Raw genomic sequence first — 24,891 nt, 5'->3', positions numbered from 1 at the left:
ATCTTAGAGATCATTCTCTCAATCAATCAATTGATAGGATCATTCATCTTTAAAAATCTATATAACAAATCCTGATTTATTTTATTTTATTTATCTTTTTTAAAGAATATGTATTTGAGAGAGAGAGAACACAAGCAGGGCAGAGAGGAACCAGAGGAAGAGGGAGAAGCAGGCTCCCTGATCAGCAAGGAGAGAACACATGGGTGGGAGGAGGGGCAGAGAGAGAGGGAGAGAGAGAGAGAATCTCAAGCAGACTCCAGACTGAGCGTGGAGCCCCACATGGGGCTCAGTCTTATGACCCTGAGATCATGACCTGAGCTGAAATGAAGAGTTGGACATTTAACCGACTGAGCCATCCAGCCTCCCCGTAATCCTGATTTATTTAACCAAACCTCTGTTGGTGAACAGTTCATTTATTTCTGATTTTCTGCTACTTATAAACAGTGCTACAAAGAATGTTCTTCTACATATGTCTTCGTTCATATGTGCAAGTAGATTTATATAATAAGTATAGAATAGTAGTTAGGACTATGGGTTGGGTTTAAAACCTATCTGTAGGACGCCTCGGTTAAGCGTCTGTCTTTGGCTCAGGTCATGATCCCAGAGTTCTGGGATCAAGCCCCGCATCTGGCTCCCTGCTCAGTGGGGAGCTTGCTTCTCCCTCTCCCTCTGCCGCTCCCCTTGCTGCTCCCCCTGCTTGTGCTCTCTCGCTTGCTTACTCTCAAATAAATAAATAAAATCTTTAAAAATAAATAAATAAACCCTGTCTGTGCCGCTCAGAGCTTTGTGACCCTGTGCAAGTTCATTTCTCTGTGCTTTAGTTTCCTCATCAACATACTAGGGATAATAATAGAACCAAGGTTATAGGGTGAGAGTGAGGATTAAAGGAGATATTGCATGAAAAATGCTTAGTGCCCAATAAATGTTAGCTGTTGCTTTTATTCTTTTCATCTTATATTTGCATTGTTCAATATCCTAGCCACTAGCCACCTATGGCTATTGAACATTTAAAATATGACTAGTCTGAATTGAGGTGTACTGAAAGCGTAAAATACACACCAGATTTCAAAGACTTAGTATGAAGAAAGAATGTAAAATATTTAATGAATTTTATATTGATTACATATTGAAATGATAATATTTTGGCTATATTGGGCTGTATGAAGTATACTACTGTTAATTTCAACTGTTTCTTTTATCTTTTTTAACGTGGTTACTAGAAAATTTAAAATTGCATAAGTGGCTTGCATTTGTGGCTCACATTATATTTCTATGGCACTGTTGATCTATAGGGTAAATTTCTAGAAGTGAAACTTTTGAGTCAAAGAGATATGAAAGAAAATTTGTCACTCTCTATTCAAGGTGGTTGCACCAATTGATACTCTCACTGAGAGTGTGTGAGGGTCTTTATCCCATACCTTCCATATTATCATTTTGGTCTTTGCCAATCAAATAGGTGAAAATGTTATGTTTAATCTGCACCTGTTTTATAAGTAAGGTTGAGGATCTTTTCATTTATTTGCATGATATTTGTTTTCCCTTTCCTCAGATGTCTGTAAAAGGTTTTGTCCATTTTTCTCTTGGGTTGTTGCTCTTTTTCTGAGTGATCTGTGGGAACTCTGTATATGTAAAAAATAGCTCTTGGTCATCTGTTTTGCAGGTATTTTCCCCCCATATCCTCATTTGACTTTGACTTTATTTATATTTTTCCATGCATGGTATTATGATATTTTTTCCATTTGGGGAAAAAAAAGTTATTTTGGCATTTGTATTGGTATCATATTTCATTTATAGATTAATGGAAGGAAGCTTCAATATTTTTATAATATTTTTTGAGTCTCTTTATTCATGAACAGGATGTATCTTTCTATTCTTTCAAGACTTCTATTACATACTTCAGTAACATTTTAAATAATTTTTACTAGGTCTTTCATATTTCTTTTAAGAATTTTTTTTTTTTTTAGAGAGAGAGAGCGGGGGAAAGGGAGGCACAGAGGGAGCGTGAGAGAGAGAATCCTGAACAGACTCCATGCCCAGCGTGGAGCCCAAGGTGGGGCTTGATCTCACGACCCTGAGATCATGACCTGAGCTGAATGAAATCAAGAGTCAAATGCCTAACCAACTGAGCCACCCAGGCGCCCCTTTTCATATTTCTTTTAAAGTTTGTTCATGGGTATGTTTTGTTGCATGGATTTTTCTGTTATTAAATCAGATAGGGATTGTTTCTGCTACAGGTTTGGAAAACCCACAAAAATGGTTTAAGCTGATAGGAGTTTATTTTTCACAGATAAAGTCCAGAGGTAGGTGGCTGCTGGCAGGGTTCTGTAGCTCAGTGTTGTTGGGCCTTTCATCTCTGCAGTTTTTTTGGCCTTTCTTTCAAGTGTGAACATCGTATAATGGTTGTACCTCTAGGCATCATATCCATATACAAAGACAAGAAGAAATGGGAAAGGAGAAAGGCTAGGCGTTTTTTCTCATGTTTTATAAATTTTCATTCATAGGCCTTTAGGGCCTATGGATAGAATCTTTATTGTGCCTTGGAATGTGGGAACATCACTCAGAGCAGTTTTTGGTTGTTTTTTTAATTTTTGCAGGAACCAGGAGTTTCATTGACTGGGAGCACTTTCTGTGTTAACTGAGACCTCAGATTTGAAAGTTTTTAATACCCCAGAAGAATAGACATGCTTCCTCAACACTTTTCTATAATTAGTGGGCAGAACTTCTATTCTGTCTTTCCACTGATGGTGGGGGTGGGGGTGGAGGGAGTCTCAGATCTCCCAATTTCCTATGTTCCACATGGGCATTACAACTCAAAAACCAGATAAATGGACAGTTCCCAAACCCTGGGCAGTCACACCATCAGCTCACAGCATTATGTCACTCTGGTTTTCCTATTTTCCCATTGCCTGGAGTTTCCCTTTTCTTCTTATGAACTAAGCTATGCATTTTAGATAAGATTTTTCTTTTTTTTTTTTTTTTAAGATTTTATTTATTTATTTGAGAGAGAGAATGAGAGACAGAGAGCATGAGAGGGAAGAGGGTCAGAGGGAGAAGCAGACCCCCCGCCGAGCAGGGAGCCCGATGCGGGACTCGATCCCGGGACTCCAGGATCATGACCTGAGCCGAAGGCAGTCGCTTAACCAACTGAGCCACCCAGGCGCCCCATTAGATAATGTTTTTCTGACATTAGTTAACATTTTAAGGTGTTTGTATAAAGAGAAGAATTTTCAGGTCATCTAGTCTACCATCTTGTTTGGCACAGAGCTTAGTACATAGTACATATTCAAATTTATTCTTTCCTTCATTCACAAGGCAAAAGAGGGTAGTCCTGTCATATATATGGTAGAAGTCATTATAGATATTCTCTAAGCAAAGTCCCTTCTAACTTTGAGATCCTATGAATTATAGAAATACATTTTCTTGCTTTTCTTTGTTAACTGTTTCTAATGTCTTGTTGATCAAGCTACTTGGCAAACTGACAGCTTAATGGAATGTATTTTCATTCATTAAGAACTGAAAACACATATACTGAAATGTATATGTAATAATTAACATGCCAATTATCTTTCCTGATACAGACTTTATCTGGTGTGACATATATTCTACTTTATATCTGAAAAATAATTTCTTCTTAATTGCAGAACTACTTTATAATGCTAAAATTTTATAGTATCAAATTTTACAGATATCCATGATTTCTTAGATTATTTTTAGTATATAGTTATAAGCTCTAAGAGTATGATTGGATACTATGGCATATGCATATTAATATGTTGTCATTAATGATGCCCTGATATATTTTACTTGTGTTGTTATTAAAGTATACTTCTAAAAGTGAAAATAATACATGATCATTTTTTTAATTTTAATTTTATTTTTTTCAATTATTTTATTTTTTTTTAAATTTTTTAAATTTTATTATGTTATGTTAGTCACTATACAGTACATCATTAGTTTTTGATGTGGCGATCCATGATCCATTGTTTTCGTATAACACCCAGTGCTCCATGCAGTACATGCCCTCCTCAATACCCATCACCAGGCTAACCAATCCCCCCGCCCCCCTCCCCTCTAAAACTCTATTTGTTTCTCAGAGTCCATAGTCTCTCATGGTTCATCTCTACCTCTGATTTCTACCCCCCTTCATTTTACCTTCCTTCTCCTAATGTCCTCCATGCTGTTCCTTATGTTCCAATAATAAGTGAAACCATACAATAATTGACTTTCTCTGCTTGACTTATTTCACTTAGCATAATCTCCAGTCCCATCCATGTTGATGTAAAAGTTGGGTATTCACCCTTTCTGATGGCTGAGTAATATTCCATTGTATATATGGACCACATCTTCTTTATCCATTCATCTGTTGAAGGGCATCTTGGCTCTTTCCACAGTTTGGCAATTGCGGAAATTGCCGCTATGAACATTGGGGTGCATATGGCCCTTCTTTTCACTACATCTGTGTCTTTGGGGTAAATATCCAGGAGTGCAATTGCTGGGTCATAGGGTAGCTCTATTTTTAATTTTTTGAGGAACCTCCACACTGTTTTCCAAAGTGGCTGTACCAACTTGCCTTCCCACCAACAGTGTAAGAGGGTTCCCCTTTCTCCACAACCTCTCCAACATTTGTTGTTTCTTTCCCTGTCCATTTTTGCCATTCTAACTGGTGGTATCTCAATGTGGTTTTGATTTGAATTTCCCTGATGGCTAATGATGATGAACATTTTTTCATGTGTCTGTTAACCATTTGTGTGTCTTCTTCAGAGAAGTGTCTTTTGATGTCTTCTGCCCATTTTTGACTTATTTGTTTTTTGGGTGTTGAGTTTGAGAAGTTCTTTATAGATCTTGGATACCAGCCCTTTATCTGTAGTGTCAATTTGCAAATATCTTCTCCCATTCTGTGGGTTGCCTCTTTGTTTTGCTGACTGTTTCCTTTGCTGTTCAGAAGCTTTTTATCTTGATGAAGTCCCAAAAGTTCATTTTTGCTTTTGTTTCACTAGCTTTTGGAGATGTATCTTGAAAGAAGTTGCTGTGGGTGATGTCAAAGAGGTTACTGCCTATGTTCTCCTCTAGAATTTTGATGGATTCCTGTCTCACATTGAGGCCTTTCATCCATTTTGAGTTTATCTTTGTGAATGGTGTTAGAGAATGGTCAAGTTTCATTCTTCTGTATGTGGCTGTCCAATTTTCCCAGCACCATTTATTGAAGAGACTTTTTTCCATTGTATGTTATTTCCTGCTTTGTCGAAGATTATTTGACCATAGAGTTGAGGGTCCATATCTGGGTTCTCTATTCTGTTCCATTGGTCTATAGGTCTGTTTTTGTGCCAGTACCATGCTGTCTTGGTGATCACTGCTTTGTAATATAGCTTGAAATCGGGCAACGTGATGCCTCCAGCTTTGTTTTTCTTTTTCAACATTTCCTTGGCGATTCGGGGTCTTTTTTGATTCCATCCAAATTTTAGGATTGTTTGTTCCAGCACTTTGAAAAATGTCATTGGAATTTTGATCGGGATGGCATTGAAGGTATAGATTGCTCTGGGTAGCATAGACATTTTAACAATGTTTATTCTTCCGATCCATGAGCATGGAATATTTTTCCATCTTTTTGTGTCTTCTTCAATTTCTTTCATGAGTGTTCTGTAGTTCCTAGAGTATAGATCCTTTACCTCTTTGGTTAGGTTTATTCCAAGGTATCTTATGGGTTTTGGTGCTATTGTAAATGGAATCGTTTCTCTAATTTCTCTTTCTACAGTTGCATTGTTAGTGGATAAGAAAGCAACTGATTTCTGTGCATTGATTTTGTATCCTGCCACATTACTGAATTGCTGTAGGAGTTCTAGTAATTTGGGGGTGGAATCTTTTGGGTTTTCCACATAAAGTATCATGTCATCTGCGAAAAGAGAAAGTTTGACTTCTTCTTTGCCAATTTGAATACCTTTTATTTCTTTTTGTTGTCTGATTGCTGTTGCTAGGACTTCTAGTGCTATGTTGAACAATAGTGGCGAGAGTGGGCATCCTTGACGTGTTCCTGATCTTAAGGGAAAGGCTCTCAGCTTTTCCCCATTGAGGATGATATTTGCTGTGGGTTTTTCATAGATGGATTTTATGAACATGAGGAATGTTCCCTCTATCCCTATACTCTGAAGAGTTTTAATCAGGAAAGGATGCTATAAATTTTGTCAGATGCTTTTTCTGCATCAATTGAGAGGACCGTATGGTTCTTCTCTCTCCTCTTATTAATGTGGTCTTTCACATTGATTGATTTGCGATTGATTGAACCACCCTTGCATCCTGGGGATAAATCCCACTTGGTCGTGATGGATGATCCTTTTAATGTATTGTTGGATCCTGTTAGCTAGGATTTTGTTGAGGATTTTAGAATCCATATTCATCAGGGATATCGGTCTGAAATTCTCCTTTTTGATGGGGTCTTTGCCTGGTTTGGGGATTAAGGTAATGCAGGCCTCATAGAATGAGCTTGGGAGTTTTCCTTCTGTTTCTATTTTTTGAAACAGCTTCAGTAGAATAGGTATTATTTCTTCTTTGAATGTTTGGTAGAATTCCCCAGGGAATCCACCAGGCCCTGGACTCTTGTTTTTTGGGAGGTTTTTGATCACTGCTTCAAACTCGTTACTGGTTATTGGCCTATTCAGGTTGTCAATTTCTTCCTGTTTCAGTCTTGGCAGCTTATAGGTTTCCAGGAAGGCCTCCATTTCATCCAGATTGCTCAGTTTATTGGCATATAGTTGTTGATAATAATTTCTAATAATTGTTTCTATTTCCTTGGTGTTAGTCGTGATCTCTCCCCTTTCATAATTTTATTAATTTGGGTCCTTTCTCTTTTCTTTTAGGTAAGTCTGGCCAGTGGTTTATCGATCTTATTAATTCTTTCAAAGAACCAACTTCTAGTTTCATTGATCTGATCTACTGTGTTTCTGGTTTCTAATTCATTGATCTCTGCTCTAATCTTAATTATTTCTCTTCTAATGTGTGGCTTAGGCATCGTTTGTTACTTTTTCTCTAGTTCTTTAAGGTGTAGAGTTAGTTGGTGAATTCGGGATTTTTCTATTTTTTTGAGTGAGGCTTGGATGGCTACGTATTTCCCCCTTAGCACCGCCTTTGCAGTATCCCATAGGTTTTGGACCCATGTGTTTTCATTCTCATTGATTTCCATGAATTGTTTAAGTTCTTCGATTTCCTGGTTGACCCAAACATTCTTGAGCAGAGTGGTCTTTAGCTTCCAAGTGTTTGAATTTCTGCCAAATTTTTTCTTGTGATTGAGTTCCAGTTTTAAAGCACTGTGGTCTGAGAATATGCAGGGAATAATCTCAATCTTTTGGTATCGGTTGAGACCTGATTTGTGACCCAGTATGTGGTCTGTTCTGGAGAAAGTTCCATGTGCGCTCGAGAAGAAAGAGTATTCTGTTGTTTTAGGGTGGAATGTTCTGTATATATCTATGAGGTCCATCTGGTCCAATGTATCATTCAAAGCTCTTGTTTCCTTGTTGATTTTCTGCTTAGATGATCTGTCCATTGCTGCGAGTGGAGTATTGAGGTCTCCTACAATTAACGTATTGTTATCAATATGACTCTTTATTTTGGTTAACAGTTGGCTTAAGTAGATGGCTGCTCCCATGTTGGGGGCATAGATATTTACAGTTGTTAGATCTTCTTGTTGGATAGACCCTTTAAGAATGATACAGTGTCTTTCTGTGTCTCTAACTACAGACTTTAGTTTAAAATCTAATTTGTCTGATACAAGAATTGCTACCCCAGCTTTCTTTTGAGGTCCGCTGGCATGGAAGATGGATCTCCATCCCTTCACTTTCAGTCTGGATGTATCTTTAGGTTCAAAATGAGTCTCTTGTAGACAGCATATGGATGGATCTTATCTTTTTATCCAATCTGCAACGCTGTGCTGTTTTATGGGAGCATTTAGGCCATTCACGTTGAGAGTGATTATTGAAAGATATGAATTAATTGTCATCATATTGCCTGTGAAGACGCTGTTTTTATAGATTGTCCCTGTAACTTTCTGTTGTATATCACTCTTGGGGTCTTTCTCCTTTTATAGAATCCCCCTTAATATTTCTTGCAGGGCCGGCTTAGTGGTCACATATTCTTTCAGTTTCTGCCAGTCTTGGAAGCTCTGCATCTCTCCATCCATTCTAAATGAAAGCCTTGCTGATAAAGTATTCTTGGCCGCATGTTCTTCTCGTTTAGTACCCTGAATATGTCTTGCCAGGCCTTTCTGGCTTGCCAGGTCTCTGTGGATAGGTCTGACGTTATTGTGATGTTCCTCCCTCTGTACATAAGGAATCTCTTGATCTTGGGAGGGGTCCTCTCTGCCTCTAGGACACGAATGTTTGTTTCATTCCCCAGATTAGGGAAGTTCTCAGCTACGATTTGCTCAAATATATCTTCTAGTCCTCTCTCTCTCTCCACTCCCTCCGGAATTCCAATAATTCTGACATTGGAACGCTTCATGGTGTCACTTATTTCTCTGATTCTATTTTCATGGATTCTGAGTTGTTTTTCCCTGGCTTCCTCTTTTCCCTTTTTATCTATTGTCTTCCAGGTCACTAATTCATTCTTCTGCCTCACCTACCCTAGCTGTTAGATTATCTAGATTAGATTGGATCTCATTGATAGCATTTTTAAGTTCTGCCAATCCAGCTTTCATTTCTGCCCTTAGAGACCCTATGTTGCCATTAATTGATTTCTTCATTCTAGCTATTGTCTTCACAATTGCTAGCCTGAATTCCGTCTCCAGTATCTTGGTTATATCTGCATCCATTTGTAAATCTGCAGCATAAGTCATAATCTCTGAGTCTTTCCTGTTTTGGGGGTTCCTCCTCCTAGTCATTCTGTTGATGGGTGGTTAAAGGAATGTATAGAGTCCAAATTATTGACCAGAACCCTAGTAAGATGCACCTGTTTTCTAGGGACCTTAGGGCTGCTGGCCTCTTGTTCTCCCAGCCTGTCTTCTGGGGGAAGGGCCTGCCATGCTGTTATTCAGGCAACCCTATTTGGGCAGAGTTGCCCTGCCCCCCGTGGCAGGGGATGGGCTCAGTGGTAACCAGTTTTGGGGGCTTTTGTTCTCTGGCGGCTTTCCCTGGTGGCTTTCTGCGTCTCTTCCGCAAGTCAGAGCAGAAGAGACCATTTCCAACCCTCTGCCTCAGAGCAGAGAGATCGCAGTCTGTTCTTCAGTGAGCTCTCCAGGCCACACTATCTCCGTTCTGTCTGTGCTGCTATAAACTGCAGCGTCCTGGGTTGTGCACCCCTCCGCAGCACCCCAGTCCTGCCTCCAGGTCAGGGCACATCTCTGCCTTTTGTGCTTCTAAAACCGCCAGCTGCTCCCAGTTCACAGGCATGACCCTGCCGCTCCGGTTTCCGTCCTGGGGTCTGCCCTAAAGTCCTTTCCCCGCTGCTATCGGTCTGCGAGTCTGTGCCCGTCCCCAGCGCGGGAGGCTATCGTGCACCAGCGGTGTAGGATCCCCACGGCCAGGCTCCCTCCCGCTGCCATTTATCCTCCGATATCTGCCCACGGAACCACGGCTACCCACTTGGTACCTCGAAACCAACTGCCTGCAATATTCTGTTTGTAGAGATCCAGATCTTCTTACATCTCAGGCTGATTTCGTGGGTGCTCAGAGTGGTCTGGTAGATATCCAGCTCAATTCCGGGGACCAGTTGGAATAGGGTCCCCTTCTCTGCCATCTTTTCTCCCCAATACATAATCATTTTATTGAAGAGTACCTGTAGCATCATTATCATCAACATCCTTTGGTATTAAGTTGGTCCCATGTTGATATTTTCTACTTAATTAATTTGGGATGCTTCTTTATAAAGCCAAATATCTCTACTGTAGCTAAAAATATCTGGGCAACATTTCACGTACTTATAGCTGTATTTACCTCTCACCTAGGTTTATTGGGAAACTGGTGCTCAGATCACATCTCCTCATGATAAAGAAATTCTGAAATGTATCGAAGAATGTGTGGAACCTTGGAATGGTTCCTGGAATGATAATTTAGTGGATACCAGCCCACTGAAGAGAGATCCTCTGCAGGACATTTGCAGAAGATACATGGAAGATCTTAAAAAGATCTGTTTTCACAGGTATCCAAATGGGAATGTAGGGATAGCATTACCATATAATAAGATTAACAAATAAAGAAATAGAGATAAAAATGTGTTGTCTGTTCATTATATTAAAAGTATAGCTAAATAGTACCAATCACCATAGTTAAAAGGTGGAAATAACCCAAATATCCATCAACTGATGAATGGATAAATAAACTGTGGTATATCTATACAATGAAATATTATTCAGCTGTAAAAAGAAATACTGATACGTACCACAACATGGATAAACTTTGGAAACATGCTAAGTGAAAGAAGCCAGTTACAAAGGACCACATATTGTATGATTCCATTTATATAAAATGTCCAGAGAAGGCAAATCTACAGAGACAGAAACAGACAGAGGCTAGTGATTGCCTATGGCTAGGAGGAATGGGAGTGTTAGGGGGTGGCAGCTCTGGGGTAGAGTTTCTTTTGGGGATAATGAGAATGTTCTAAAATTGATTATAGTATAATGGTTGAATAACTCCATGAATATAGTGAAAGCCACTGAGCTGTACACTTTAAATAGATGAATTGTGGAGTATATTAAGTACTTCTTAATAAAGCTGTTAAAAAATTATAGCTAAATATATGTATTCTCTATATGAGATTAGGAAATTTCCTCTAAAATCTGATTTTGCCTTATTTCCATATTTTCATAACTGTTCCATAAATAGCTAACACTATTGCTAGAAAGCCGTTGGCTTGCTATCTGTTCTTCATCCTAAAAAATAAATTTTAGCTTCTTCTCTATAGCTTATTTTAATTATATCACAAGCACCAAGTTTTATGATATCGATTGAATAATTCTTTTCCTTTACAGGGAATTAAACTCAAAGACCACCTTGAAATTTGTACATACATCTTTCCATGGGGTTGGACACGACTATGTGCAGTTGGCTTTCCAAGTATTTGGTTTTAAGCCTCCAATTCCAGTACCAGAACAAAAAGATCCTGATCCAGACTTTTCTACTGTTAAATGCCCAAATCCTGAAGAAGGAGAATCTGTGCTGGTATTTTTTTTTCTCTATTTACATTATTATTAGTGTATTAAACTTCATCAAATAGAAGTCATTGACAACTCAGAGATTACTTACAAAGACAGAAACCACCTTCGTGGACATCATTTAAATTCTATTGGAACCATATATCCTGTTATATTTGAAATCTCTGTGATGGATATCCCTACTTCTAGGCTTATTTTAAATTTAGTCAAACTGTATTCCTTCTCAAATTTATGTCAACTAACATAGTGCCTACATGTAGGATTATTAACATTGAATTTAACCTCTGGAATACAATCTGGTGATTTGGCTCACTGTTTCAGGAACTTTCTTTGAGACTGGCAGAGAAAGAAAAAGCCCGCGTAGTGCTAGCCACAGATCCTGATGCAGACCGGCTGGCAGTGGCAGAGCTTCAGGAGAAGTAAGTAAAGCTTCAACTTCGAAAAAGAGTTTTTGATTTTAAGTCTTACAGGCTCATTGGAAATAATAAAAAAATAAGAAAATAAATTTCCTGTAAGTCCACTATCCAAAAATAACCCCTAGGTTGATATTTTGATATTTCCTTAAGATATATTTGTTTTTATAAAATTGTTATGCTACATATATTTTTATATTTTGATTGTTTTCCACTTAATATTGTACCATGAGCATTTTTTTCAGTCCTTAAATATTGTTTAAAATATAATTTTTAAAAAGGCATGATAGCCCAACAGATTGCTTTATCAATATAATTGTTTTCTAATCTTGGTCCTTTGGATTGCTATGTATTTTTGCCCTTATAATGTTGTGACAAATGTCCTTATATAGACAGGACATCATATTATAAGTTTTCTCTCATTAAGTAGGAGAACAATAGTTACAGTGTAATAATTTTTCAACAGACATTGTTGCCATTTCTACCCTAAGTTCACTGCTGGTGAGCTAGAAATAATCCTAAATGTTTTCTCAAGAATCTCATATAATAGCTTTTGGATTTTCCTATGTGAGGGATGGTAATTTATACGTCTTAGGGTCAAGAAATTTTAATGAGAAGTTACAAAAGTCTTGACTTGAATCTTCATTCTCTCTACAGTGGTCATTGGAAAGTTTTCACAGGGAATGAATTGGCAGCTTTGTTTGGGTGGTGGATGTTTGCTTGCTGGAAGAAAAATACATCAAGAAATGCTGATGTGAAGAACGTTTATATGTTAGCCACCACAGTCTCTTCCAAAATTTTGAAGGCAATTGCACTCAAAGAAGGATTTCATTTTGAAGTAAGAACAGAGAAAATCTGCGTGCTACTTTTCTCAATCAGTTTCTAAGTGTATACATTAAAGCCATCTCCCCATCAAAACTGACTTGTATTGATTTGATTTATAATCCCCCCCCCCCTTTTTTTTAAATTCTGTTAACACTTGCTTAATCTTTTGACAGTTTAGACACCTTGAGCCAAGTCCATCCATCCAGTATGTGAATTTCTGGAACTGAGATAAGATATTCTTTAAAAATTGCATTAATGCTTATTATTCCATACAATAAAATCTGGTTTTCATACTGAGAAAATCTGGCTCCTAGTGACCTCATCAGTAACAGAAACTCCATTCCAAAAAATTGTAGGTATCATCAACCATTGTTTAAGCTCTTCAGGTTCAGTCTTAAGAAACTTAGTCTTCTAAATTGTAAATTAAGACCCAATGATTCTACATCCAAAAAACAAATAATAACTCTCTCTCAGCACAGATCATTAACTTTCGTGAGCCTTAGAGAGTTAAGCTGACAATTTTTATAGCTTCTGGGATTGATGCCAATTAAATTGCTTTTCCTCCGCCATCTTTGTCAAATATCAGTGCAAATGTCACACCTGTGGGCATTTTTCTTGAGCCACAGCCAAGCTACAGGTCTTAACACTAATTGGCTGAATAAAAGAAAATTATACCTAATTTAATGAAATAGAACTTTCAATCTCAGGCTTTAAAAAGAATACAAATAGCAGGGTGCCTGGGTGGCTCAGTCCATTAATTGTCCAACTCTTGATCTCAGCTCAGGTCTCAATCTCACGGTTGTGAGTTCAAGCCCTGCATTGGGCTCCACACCCAGCACAGAGCCTACTTTAAAAAAACAACAACAACAAATTGCTAAAGAGAAAAAATTGAAAATTTATTCAAGATTTATTCAAGATTCTGAATTATGGTAATGTTAACATTTTCCTCAATATCTATGGCAAAAAAAAAAAAAAGTATAAAGAGCACAAAAGAGAAAAAAGAACGTGATTGTAAAGACTAGTATTATAAATTTGCTTCCTTGTGTTTGTTGTTGGTTCTGGGGAGGGTAGCAGAGGTTTTGGTTTTTATTTTTTCCCACTGAGGAAGTAGAGAGGTGAATTGGGAATCCTAAGTTAGTAATGGTGAGCTCCAGAATCAGTGTCTATTACATGCTCTTTCTGTTGACTCTAAAACAGTTCATGTCTTTAAAGTGAATAGTAGCTCATCTGATGAAAAGTCCTCGAATCCAATTATGAAAGAAGGGCTTAGTAACTTCCTTGGTTTTAATTAGTCTATGGTATTGTGGTAAGGAACACTTGATTCAAGCATACACTGTGATAATGTTGAAAGTACATCATTAAAAAGCTTTATGGCCTTTGATTACTCGGGGGGACTAAATCACAACCTTCATAGGTTCTCTTATATTAGTACTTATAATACAGCCCAAATGACAGTTTCTGAGAAGCAGTGTAAGTGAATCCTGGCTCCATCTCATACATACAGCATAGTCTTGGGCAAATTCACTGAGGCTCTGAGCCTCTGTTTCAGCAACAGAGTTTTTGTAAACAAACAAAAAAACAATGATATAAAGTGCCTGTTAACGGTGCTTGATAAATAGTAGATGATCATAATATATGTGTGTATTTATGTTACTTTGTGACTATATGATCACCACTTACAAATGTTGGATTATATTTGGTGTAAATCACCTATTTCTGTGCTCAATAAATAGTAGGTTATCAGTCGTGGCAATATGAATCCAAGCACTTCTGGCTATGTGCTCACCATGATATAAATCTGTGTGGACCAAAAAACGTAAGAGAAGATCACTATGAGAGTGTTACGTGCATTTAGTGACAGGCCTCTCTCTAGATATATTTATGAGGAGTCATTTAACTAGAGTGGCCTTCTCTGCATTTCAGGAAACATTACCAGGTTTTAAATGGATTGGAAGTAGGATAAAAGACCTCCTGGAAAATGGGAAAGAAGTCCTTTTTGCATTTGAGGAGTCGATTGGTATGTAGTAAATATTGAAATCTTTGAAATTTGATGAGAGCATTTTTTAAAATGTAGTATGTTTATGAAGAGGAATTTTTGTCTTCTGGTTTTGCATTTTGAGTTGTAAAAACCACAGAGAACTCAGAAATATGCAGATGCATTTTTCATGGTTGGTGGGGGGGGAAGACTCTTAAAAGTCCCCTAAGTACCTTTAGTATCACTGGGTTTCATCTATTAGTAGGCTCTTAAATTCATTGGTTCTTCTGAAGAAATGTAAACTATTGAAATTATTATAGGCTTAAGTTTTCCCCTTTTTAAATAACGTGTGGCTCAGTCAGTTAAGCGTCTGCCTTCGGCTCAGGTCATGATCCCAGCGTCCTGGGATCAAGCCCCATCTCCATCCGGGCTCCCTGCTCAGTGTGGAGCAGGGAGCCTACCCACTGAGCAGGGAGCCTGCTTTTCCCTCTCCCTCTGCTCCTCCTTCCTGTTCCTGCACGCCCTCTCTCTGTCTCAAATAAAAATCTTAAAAAATAAAATAAAAATAAAAATGTGTTTTAATTCTTAGGTTTTCTGTGTGGCACTTCGGTTTTGGATAAAGATGGGGTGAGTGCAGCCGTAGTTGCTGCCGAGATGGCAGCTTACCTGGAAACCATGAATATAACATTGAAACAGCAACTGATTAAGGTTTATGAAAAGTAAGTTCTATTATTATGAATTTCTCATTTCAATTGCCAAATTTCTCATTTTTTTTGGTCCTACTTTTAGCTTTCTAAATTTGGTTTTGAAAATAGTCAGTCCTTTCTAAAAAGTTCAAAAACTGAACTAAAGACTGCCACTTTCTACATAGTACTATAATAGGCTTATCTTTATTATATACTTCTCTGAAGAGTTATCTGAAATCTGATTTTAACACTTTAAATCTTTGTGCAGATATGGTTATCATATTTCAAAAACTTCATATTTCTTGTGTTATGATCCAAGTACCATCAAAAGTATATTTGAAAGGCTTCGCAATTTTGATTCTCCAAAAGAATATCCAAAATTCTGTGGGACATTTGCTATATTGCACATACGGGACGTTACCACTGGCTATGATAACAGCCAGCCTAATAAGAAATCAGTAAGTACCTCTTTTTTTTTTTAAGTTTTTTAACAATTTGTATTACTTTGTACTATAGTAAAATAGTGGAAGTTCAAGCCTGTGAATGTCTTTGAAACTAGGATCCATTGCTTTTCTCCAGAGCAGTTATAATCCCACTGACAGGCTCCCTGCCTCTGATCCTGTCCTCCTCTCTCCCCAAGTGTATGCTCCTCCCTGGAGGGTGGGGAGGTGGGAAAGAGAATTAGACAAAAAGAGAAAGGAACAGAGAGAGGGAGAATGTGTGATGTTGAAAATAAAGTCTGAAAGCCTTTTGTTTCAAAGCTCACCGTTACACCTTTCTATTTGCAACTTCCCTTTTCAACCTTAGTCCCTATACCTGCATCCAAATAGAGCAACTTACAGTTTCTTATATGCGTACATTTTTATTAAAAATTTCTGTATTTGGGGACACCTGGGTGGCTCAGTCAATTAGTTGTCTGCCTTCGGCTCAGGCCATGATCTTAGGGTCCTGGGATTGAAACCCAAGTCAAGTCGGGCTCCCAGCTCAGCTGGGAATCTGCTTCTCCCTCTTTCCCCCTGCCCCTCCCCTGCCTCGTGCTCCCTCTGGCTATCTGTCTCTCTCAGATAAATAAATAAAATCTTTAAAGAAATAAAAATATAAATTTCTGTATTTTTGCTCAAGCTATTTCCCCAGTCTGCCTCTCCTTCCTACTGCTGCAGGTCCACATCTTAGGGGTTATTTAAGACTTCAGGCAGATGTCACCTCCTCCACATACCCTCCAGGTCCCATAATTAAATATCTTCCTCCTGAGGTTTCATTATATATTGGGCCTGACTCTTGTCATTTATCACTTTCTATTTTATGTTATCATTGTGTTGTGCATGGCAAATCCGTTTCTGACATACCTCCATGCCTGTCAAAGCTCCTGCCTACATGGTAGGGGCTCAACAAATATTTAAATGCCATAAATTGCTGATCATATCTATTTGGTTATTGTTAGGATTATTAGCCTTAATTTCCATTTATAATATCCTGATGTTGTCTCTGATGCTAGGGGCATAATATATTTTGGGAAATCTGCAATTTCTTGCATAGAATAGAACTCATATTCCTTTTGTGTCTATTCATCTAATCAACAAATATTCGTTCCCAGTTACTGGTATCTATCTTTCTTTTTTTTTTTTTAATTTAATTTATTTATTTGAGAGAGAGAGAATGAGAGAGAGCAAGCACATGAGAGGGGGGAGGGTCAGAGGGAGAAGCAGACTCCCTGCCGAGCAGGGAGCCCGATGCGGGACTCGATCCAGGGACTCCAGGATCATGACCTGAGCCGAAGGCAGTCGCTTAACCAACTGAGCCACCCAGGCGCCCGGTATCTATCTTTCTATCTTTGTAAACTACTTGAAGAGAAGAACCAAATTTTTTCTTCTTTTTATTTCACTAATGTTGTTGTGCTCAGAGTAGTTCTTGGTGTGATGCTTTTTTCCTATTAACTCCCTTTAAGGTTTATGATAGTCCTTATTCAAAGTACTTTTCTATCTGTTCTCCATAGATGCTTACAACAATTTTGTAAGGCAGGTACTGTAGACATTGTTAATTTACCCCAGCAGTCACATAGTAAGTGTCAAAGACCTCCTGAGTGTTTTCTTCACACTCCAGATTGCTTTCTGTGTGTTCAGCAGGCATTTATCAAAGCCCTTCGGTGCTACAGATATTGGCACACTGGAGAAGGAGCAATGAGAAAGGCACTGTTTCTGCACTCAGGAGTCTAGTGGGGAAATGGAAGTAAGCAAGGATTACTTTACAAAATGATAAAAGGACCAGGGGGTGCATAAGATGCCATGGAAGAGCACAGATGCTCAGATCTGGAAGGCTTACAGAAGACATTCTAAAGGACTTCTGTGAGCTGAGTATGAGTAATAGGAGTTATCCAGATGGAGGAGGAACGGTGAGTATTCAGGCAAAGGGAGCAGCAAGTGCTAGGTCTGGAGGTAGGAAGGCATATTCTCCTCCAAAGAACCACAAAGAGTCCTCTACAACTGTAGTGTGGAATTCAAGGAGGAATGGCACACACGGCGGGTTAGAGAGAGGCAAACTCCCAGGCGGGAAGGTCAGTTAGTACTCTATTTCAGTAATAAGATGAGACATGATGGGAGCCTGAATTAAATACAGTAGCAGTAGTGATGGAGAGAGTTGGACAAAGTTGAGTTAAATTAAGACTAGAATAGACAGGACTTGCTAGCTGATGGTCTGTGAGTGAAAAAGAGGGGAGCAAGGTCTCTGTCTTAAGCAGCTGGTGTATGGTAGCACCACTAACTGAGGGAGGGGTGTCAAGGAGAGGACCAGGCTCTGGACACCTGATGAAAGGCACCACCTCTGTCCTATACAACCACCACAGTTCCCCCAAGATACCTTCACAGACTGACCTGTGGTCCAGGAAGGGTACTAGTATGAATCCATATGTTCAACGTCAGTAAAGCTTCATTTCCTTTTTTAACTTTTAGGTAAAAAATATAAAATTTTTTTGTACCCCAGTGGATTATTTTGCCTGTCCTCTAGGACACGTGCACTCTGCTTTGGAGATGATCGATAAACTGTCTATGAAAGTGCTTCGGGGCACCTGGGTGGCTCAGATGGTTAAGCGTCTGCCTTTGGCTCAGGTCATGATCCCAGGGTCCTGGGATCGAGTCCCACATCGGGCTCCCTGCTCCTTGGGAGCCTGCTTCTCCCTCTGCTTCTCTCTCTGTCTCTCATGAATGAATAAATAAAATCTTTAAAAAAAAAAAAAAGAGCTTCGAACTTATAAAGCCCTTTGCAAATGTAGAGGCAGTTTGGACTTTGATACAGACAGACCTGGCTTCAACTTCTTGCTCTGCCACTTTAGCTGATTACCTTGACCAGGTCATTTACTCTTTTTGAGCCATGTCAGTAAATTGGCAGTAATATTTACCCTGGAAGATTGTTGCTGAGGCCTGGAGATCGTGTGTGTAAGGTATATAACCCAATGCTTGTATGATTATAAATGTTCAGTAAATGGCATATTTATGAATTATTATGCATGTAATCTTTTGTATTTTATAATTTTCAAAAAATATTTTTAATTGTAAAAAACACATAACAAAATTTACCACTGTAACTATTTTTGAACATGCAGTCCATAGTGTTAACTCTGTCTACCTTGTTGTGCAGGAGATGTCCAGAACTTTTTCATCTTGCTGAACTGAAACTCCATACCCATTAAACAACTCCCCATTTCCCCCTTACCCCACCCCTTGCCAATGGCCTTCGACTTCCTGTTTCTATGAATTTGACTCCTTTAGGTACCTCACATAAGTAGAGTATATTTTACAGCTCTTGAAAATGAAAAAAGGTACCGAGTGTAACTCAGCTGTTGTTCACCTTGTGCATAGGTGCTGCCTGTAAGTAAAAACAGCCAAATGATTACATTCACTTTTCAAAATGGCTGTGTCGCTACTCTTCGGACAAGTGGGACAGAACCAAAGATAAAGTATTATGCAGAGATGTGTGCATCCCCCGAGCAGAGGTAAGAATTGGCTTTTTAAATATATATACCCATATATATTTAGATTTATATATTTATATATATATATATAGGCTCTATTGAGATAAAATTCACATACTATACAGTTTACCCATTCAAAGCATACAGTTCCGTGGTTTTTAGTATATTCAGAGTTGTGCAAAGATCACTACAATCAAAATTTTTTTTATTAGAACAATTTTAGAACATTTTCATCCCCTCAGAAAGAAGTCCCATACCCATTAGCAGTCACTTGCCATCTTAGCCCTAGGGAACCACCAATCTACTATCTGTCATTATTGACTTGCTTATTGTGGACATTTCATATAAATGGAATCATACAACATATGGCCCTTTGTGACTGGCATCTTCTACTTTAATGTTTTCAAGGTTCATCCGTGTTGTAGCATGAATCACTTTTTTTTTTTTTTAATTGTTTTCTTGGCCTAATACTATTCTGTTGTATAGATATAACACTTTTTTTTTATCCTTTTATCAGGTGGTGGACATTTGGGTTATTTCCACATTTTTAATATTACAAATAACCGTGCTACAAATGTTTGTGCACAAGTTTTTGTGTGGACATGTTTTCATTTCACTTGGGTCTATATGTAGGTGGAGAATTGCTGGGTCACATGGTAGTTCTATGTTTAACTTTCGGAGGAACTGCCAGACTATTTTCCAAAGCAGCTGGACCATTTGGGAATTGAATTTTAAAATTTTAGTGAATTTTTATTACTGGGAAGGTTTTGTGAGCTTTAACTATTAAATGATGAACATAAAGAAATGATCAACAAATAATTTCTTTATTTCTTACATCTATTGTGATTTGACTTAATCTGCCCAATTTATTTCCTTTTAAGAGTATGAATTGCCGGGCGCCTGGGTGGCTCAGTTGGTTAAGCGACTGCCTTCGGCTCAGGTCATGATCCTGGAGTCCCGGGATCGAGTCCCGCATCGGGCTCCCTGCTCGGTGGGGAGTCTGCTTCTCCCTCTGACCCTCCCCCCTCTCATGCTCTCTATCTCATTCTCTCTCTCAAATGAATAAATAAAATCTTAAAAAAAAAAAAAAAGAGTATGAATTGCCACTAAATTGACTTTAATAAACATATTCAAAGGCTATTTAAACTCATTAAAAGAGTAGTACCTTCTATAATGTCACTGATCAGAATATTTTGGGGAAAGAGATTTTTTAGAATTGCCTTCCGAGTCCAAGGTACATTATTTTGTATGTCCCTAAATCTTTGCATTTAAGAGTAGATTTTATTCCCTTTGGGGGCAAAAAAAGACATCCTGAAGTCATTCAGAGTAGAGTTTAAAGGAAACCAAACTGGGTAATGCTATATTTGATTAAAAATAAAGGATGATTATTAAGGTAATAACAAATGGCCATGAAGGCAGTTGAAAGAGGCTTTCCTAGAAATGTTTTGGGCAGCAGCAGTGATGCCTTGAAGCAAATAAGTGTAAATGTCCATTTATTTTTTAAGCATCTTATTTCTTTAGTCCCAACCCTCCTCTGTATCTGAGTCATGCCATATCATCCCATAATATCTATGGGTGTCCTTCAAAGTATTTCAGGAAGCCATTTTAGCATAATACCTGGTATTGGTGTTCTGGACCATTAAATTGCCTGACCCAGGAGAAAAATCTGTAGATACACCAAAACTCATCCATGTATCGTGTACCAAGGAACTCCCTTTAATGCGGTTCAACTTCAGTTTGTGATCATGGTTGTTTTCTTGTGTGTGATTTTTTCCCCACCTTTGGTCTTGTTTTGTTTTAACTGAGTGAACTTCTTTTTGGTTTACAAAGTGTTTAATCGTCCCCCTTTTAAAATTGTAACAACTTAAACAAAATTTAAAGTGATGAAAATCAAGACTTTCGAAACTCTTCATCTTTCTCTTCAGCGACACTGCCTTCCTAGAAGAGGAATTGAGGAAACTCATTGAAGCTCTGATTGAGAATTTTCTTGAGCCCAGTAAAAATGGACTGATCTGGCGTTCTACGCCATGACTTTGCACTGGCACGTAGAACAGAACAACCCGGAACTCCATGCGTTGAAGTCACGTTAGCGTTCTCTATCTCATCTGGCCAAGTATCTCTGTACTTTGATTTGCTTTCCTTTGGTGGGCTGACGCAACAAACTGTATAAATTCGAAAGGAAATGGTCTTGAGAGAAAGGATTCAAATTTTTTCATAATCTTGAACAAATGTCATTGCGTTGAAAGTATTCTCGTAACGCGTTGTTCTTCCTTTAACAGAAAAAAAAAAAACCAATACATAAGTGAGTTTTCTTATTGAAGTGTGATTAAGCTTAGTTCCATTATTGTAATTGTGTATAGCACGGGTTTTTTTTTAAAAGGCAGATAAATGTTATATAGTTATAGAGTTAGTTAAGGAAATTAGTCTATAAAATTGACAAGAAAATGGCATTGCTGCCAGCATAGTGTGGGAAAGTGTCATTATTACGTCATAGGTATTAACTTAAAAAAGTGTAGAGTATTTGAAATCGGGTATTAGCATTTCTAGCTTAGAACAGATGTTACCATATGTGGTTTCAGGTGCTCTTGGTGCAGTGTAAATTTATTGTATGTATTTAAAATTCTGACGTTTACCAAACATGAAACAATAGTGGCCATGCTCCTAGTGGCTTCGTTCTTGTCAGATTTCTTGGTGCCTTCTCAGGGTATGGTGTGAATTAAAACAGTGTTCCTGCATGGAATATAATTTAGTCAGTTAATTTTCAGACAGTTATTTCAGACCAAACTACGTAGGTGCTTCCCCTCTATATCAGATCAGTTTGCCCCTTTAAAAATCTTATGAATGTAAATAAAAATCCTAATAAAATCAGACTCAATGTAACTGTGCTTAAGGATCTTCTTGTAAGAATTAATGTCAATAATACAGCCTTCGGGTAAAGAAAAAATCTGAACTGAGAAAGGAGCTCTGAATTTATTTAAAAATCTGACTTTGGAATTACATTTTTATAAGTAGATTTATTCCTTTATCAGATGAAGTAATGCTAATTTTACTAAGAAATAAAATATCCAGATTTTAGGTGTTATCTAACACTAAAACTCCATGTTTTAAAACTAAAGTCCAGTTTATTCTGATATCATGCTGGCTACTGTAGAATTTCTGATCCCAAGAGTATTTCTCTTTCGATGTGGAAAAAAATTTTTGCATATTTTTTTCAAGTAGGCTCCATGCCCAGCGTAGAGCCCAGTGTGGGGCTTGAACTCATGACCCTGAGATCAAGACCTGAACTGAGACCAAGAGTTGGAGGCTTAACTGACTGAGCCACTCAGGTGCCCCTCAGTGTGGAAAAAAATTTTGGAAGGTCACTTTTGGTTGATTCTCCAGTCTTCTAAAAAAGTCTTACGAGAGAAGCACTAATTTAATTTAATTTAATGTTATTTTATTTTCTTAAAGTGTATCCTGTCCTATACAACTCACAGAATACTTAAACACATGTGGTATAGTTAAGAGGTAACAATAACAAGACCTTGGGCGTAATTGTACTAAACAAATTGCTAATGGGACATAACTGTCATTGGAGTGTTTATTTCCTAAATAATAATAATAATATAACATTTAAACTGATTAGACTATTTAGTAAATAATGGTATGGTTTGTTGCAGCTCTATCAGCTAACATTTGGTTGAACCCATATAGTGCAAATATAATTTTCAAATTATTGTATTGCCACTATAGTTAATTTATTACTTCCTTTCCTATAGCTAGATCTCATATGACTGCAGATAATAGACAGCTAGCTAAGTGTAGAGCACTATACTTCTGAAGGACTTTGTTTTCAAAGGCTTTGTACTGAAGAAGAAATGTGCAGACTTTTTTGTTTTATTTGCTTTTAGGAATGTAGAATGTAATTTAGGAGATGGCCTATATTCTACCAACTAGTATGAACAATGCTATATATATGAAAAATATGTGTATTTGACTTAGTATCTGTGTTTCAGTGACCGAAGAACAAAGTGGAGCTAAAATGATATGCTAACCCATTCATAATCACTAAAGCCATGTCATGATTGTCATTCTATTATAAAGAGAACAGTTTTGAGTGCTTTAATATAATACAACATTTAATATAATATGTCATCTTAATCAAGGTGAAAAGTTATTAAAGCTTAGATTCTTATCTCAAAAATGTAAAAATCCAAGGTTAAAATCAACAAAATGTTACAAATGTTCCCGATGTGTATAGATTAAGGGAATTATTTGGTTCTAGCCAAGCTCTCAAGTCTATATTAGCGTGATATTGAACGTGAACTTGACATAGTGGTGTACAGTTGCCTAACAGGGTAAATTTAGTAACCCAAGCCGACCAGGAAAGAAAAGAGTGCTGGACTGTAGGTCTCAGCCTTGGGCTCTACATTGTTTAGCTTTTTCTTTATGAACAATATCATGAAAATGAGCCCATTCTCATTGAGTGTGTAGATTAAAACTGGGCTTTTCTAGAGTTTTGGGGAAAAGGAATGAACTAGTGGGCAAGATCAAAGCATATACTGAAGATAAACAGTAGAAATAAAGAAACAATAAGAAGGGTCAATAAGATGGCACAGGAAATGCTTCTTGTGAAGGGCGAACTTACCTCTCTAAAAGTAGGGACTAAACTGGCTGTGGGCAAGTTGTTTACCCATGTGCATTTGTTATAATGATGAGCAGATAGATGGTGAAACTTTTGTTTTCCTTTATTAGCAACCACTAAAAAGAGACCAAGTTGTAGGAGGTGAGAAAAAGTACCCCTCTTACTGATTCAATTCCTGCCAGGAGTTGGGGAGGAGAGGACATAGCAGAAATAAAAAGGAATACAACAGAGATTGTGAGAAAAAGTTCAAAGAATTCAGATCATTTAACTCTGGAGGGGAGAAAGCTATTGAGATAATTTAATAAGTCTTAAGTTATTAGTTGAATCTTTTATTAAAGGACTCAAAGTAAGAAGTAATATGACAAACTGTTCTCTATCTTCAGTGAGGACAGAAAAAAGAATAAGGACCTTTTCAAAAAAACTAAATGACAGATTTAAATATTAAGGGATATACTAAATGTCTTTTAAAGGTTTCTTCCGGAATTTTTTTTTAAAACTCAGGTTGGAACAATGATGATGTCATAGAGAGCACTGAAAGTTACATTTGAGTTTCGCTCGCTATCTAGAAGAATTTAGCTCACAAGAGAGTTTTTGTATATGTTGAGTAGTAGATGCATGAGTGCAGTCTTTATTCACTGCACAGAGACCTGCTTAGATATTATTTTTAGTTTAACCTGGCAAATTAAGTGAGACTTGAACACCATTTTGTTCATCTTGAAGAATGTATAGCATTATAGGATATTTGAGGGTTTTGTTTTTTGCATGTAGTAACTTCAGCAGACAGAGAGGTTCTAAGAGATTGGATACTTTAGGAATATCCTTATATAGAAAATAGGCCTCTTGTCTCTTTAGGAGGTTGCTTCTGGAGTGGATGCAACAGAGATATTAGCTGGAGTTTAATGGAGAAATTGTTCTATGAACTGCTGCTACTGGTATTTCTTTCCAGTGTTTTCCACTGATGTTTGTGATGCTTGAAAAATCCAAATTTTGCTTGGATAAATTTATTTTATGCCTTTTCCTCTCTACCTCCCTCCTTCCCTAGGTGCCCTCCTACATTTTGTTACTGTGAAAAGCTATCGCTCTATTACCTCACTGATAAGAAATCTTAACTGTATTCATTCAGAATGCTTTAAACTGATTCATAAACTATGTTTGGATTTTTTTTGACTTTTGATTATTTTGTCATTATTGTGAGAATATTTAAGACATTGTAAGAAGTAATTTTAAATCTATTTCATAGCCTTTTTGGGTCTGTCTGGATACTACTATA

The 24,891-nt window shown here is 37.6% G+C and overlaps 1 protein-coding gene across 4 annotated transcripts in view; it reads left to right on the top strand.

The window, feature by feature from the left end:
• The window catches only part of PGM2L1 (phosphoglucomutase 2 like 1), a 109,667-nt gene extending 85,908 nt beyond the window's left edge, over positions 1-23,759 (top strand). For all 4 annotated transcript variants that reach the window (XM_034995485.1, XM_034995486.1, XM_034995484.1 and 1 more), the window contains 9 exons: positions 9,929-10,122; positions 10,952-11,141; positions 11,456-11,553; positions 12,205-12,385; positions 14,296-14,389; positions 14,937-15,066; positions 15,302-15,491; positions 18,885-19,018; positions 20,923-23,759. In XM_034995485.1, the coding sequence (XP_034851376.1) occupies positions 9,929-10,122; positions 10,952-11,141; positions 11,456-11,553; positions 12,205-12,385; positions 14,296-14,389; positions 14,937-15,066; positions 15,302-15,491; positions 18,885-19,018; positions 20,923-21,028 (1,317 nt within the window). In that variant the 3' untranslated portion in view covers positions 21,029-23,759. The remainder of the gene's footprint in view (positions 1-9,928; positions 10,123-10,951; positions 11,142-11,455; positions 11,554-12,204; positions 12,386-14,295; positions 14,390-14,936; positions 15,067-15,301; positions 15,492-18,884; positions 19,019-20,922) is intronic.
• The last annotated feature ends 1,132 nt before the right edge of the window (positions 23,760-24,891 follow it).

This window comes from Mirounga leonina, unplaced genomic scaffold (assembly GCF_011800145.1).
Source record: "Mirounga leonina isolate KUSES-001 unplaced genomic scaffold, KU_Mleo_1.0 Mir_92, whole genome shotgun sequence".
Taxonomy (NCBI): Eukaryota; Metazoa; Chordata; class Mammalia; order Carnivora; family Phocidae; genus Mirounga; species Mirounga leonina.
The sequence above is the reverse complement of the archived record's forward strand: the minus strand, read 5'-3'. Positions and strand labels throughout refer to the sequence as shown.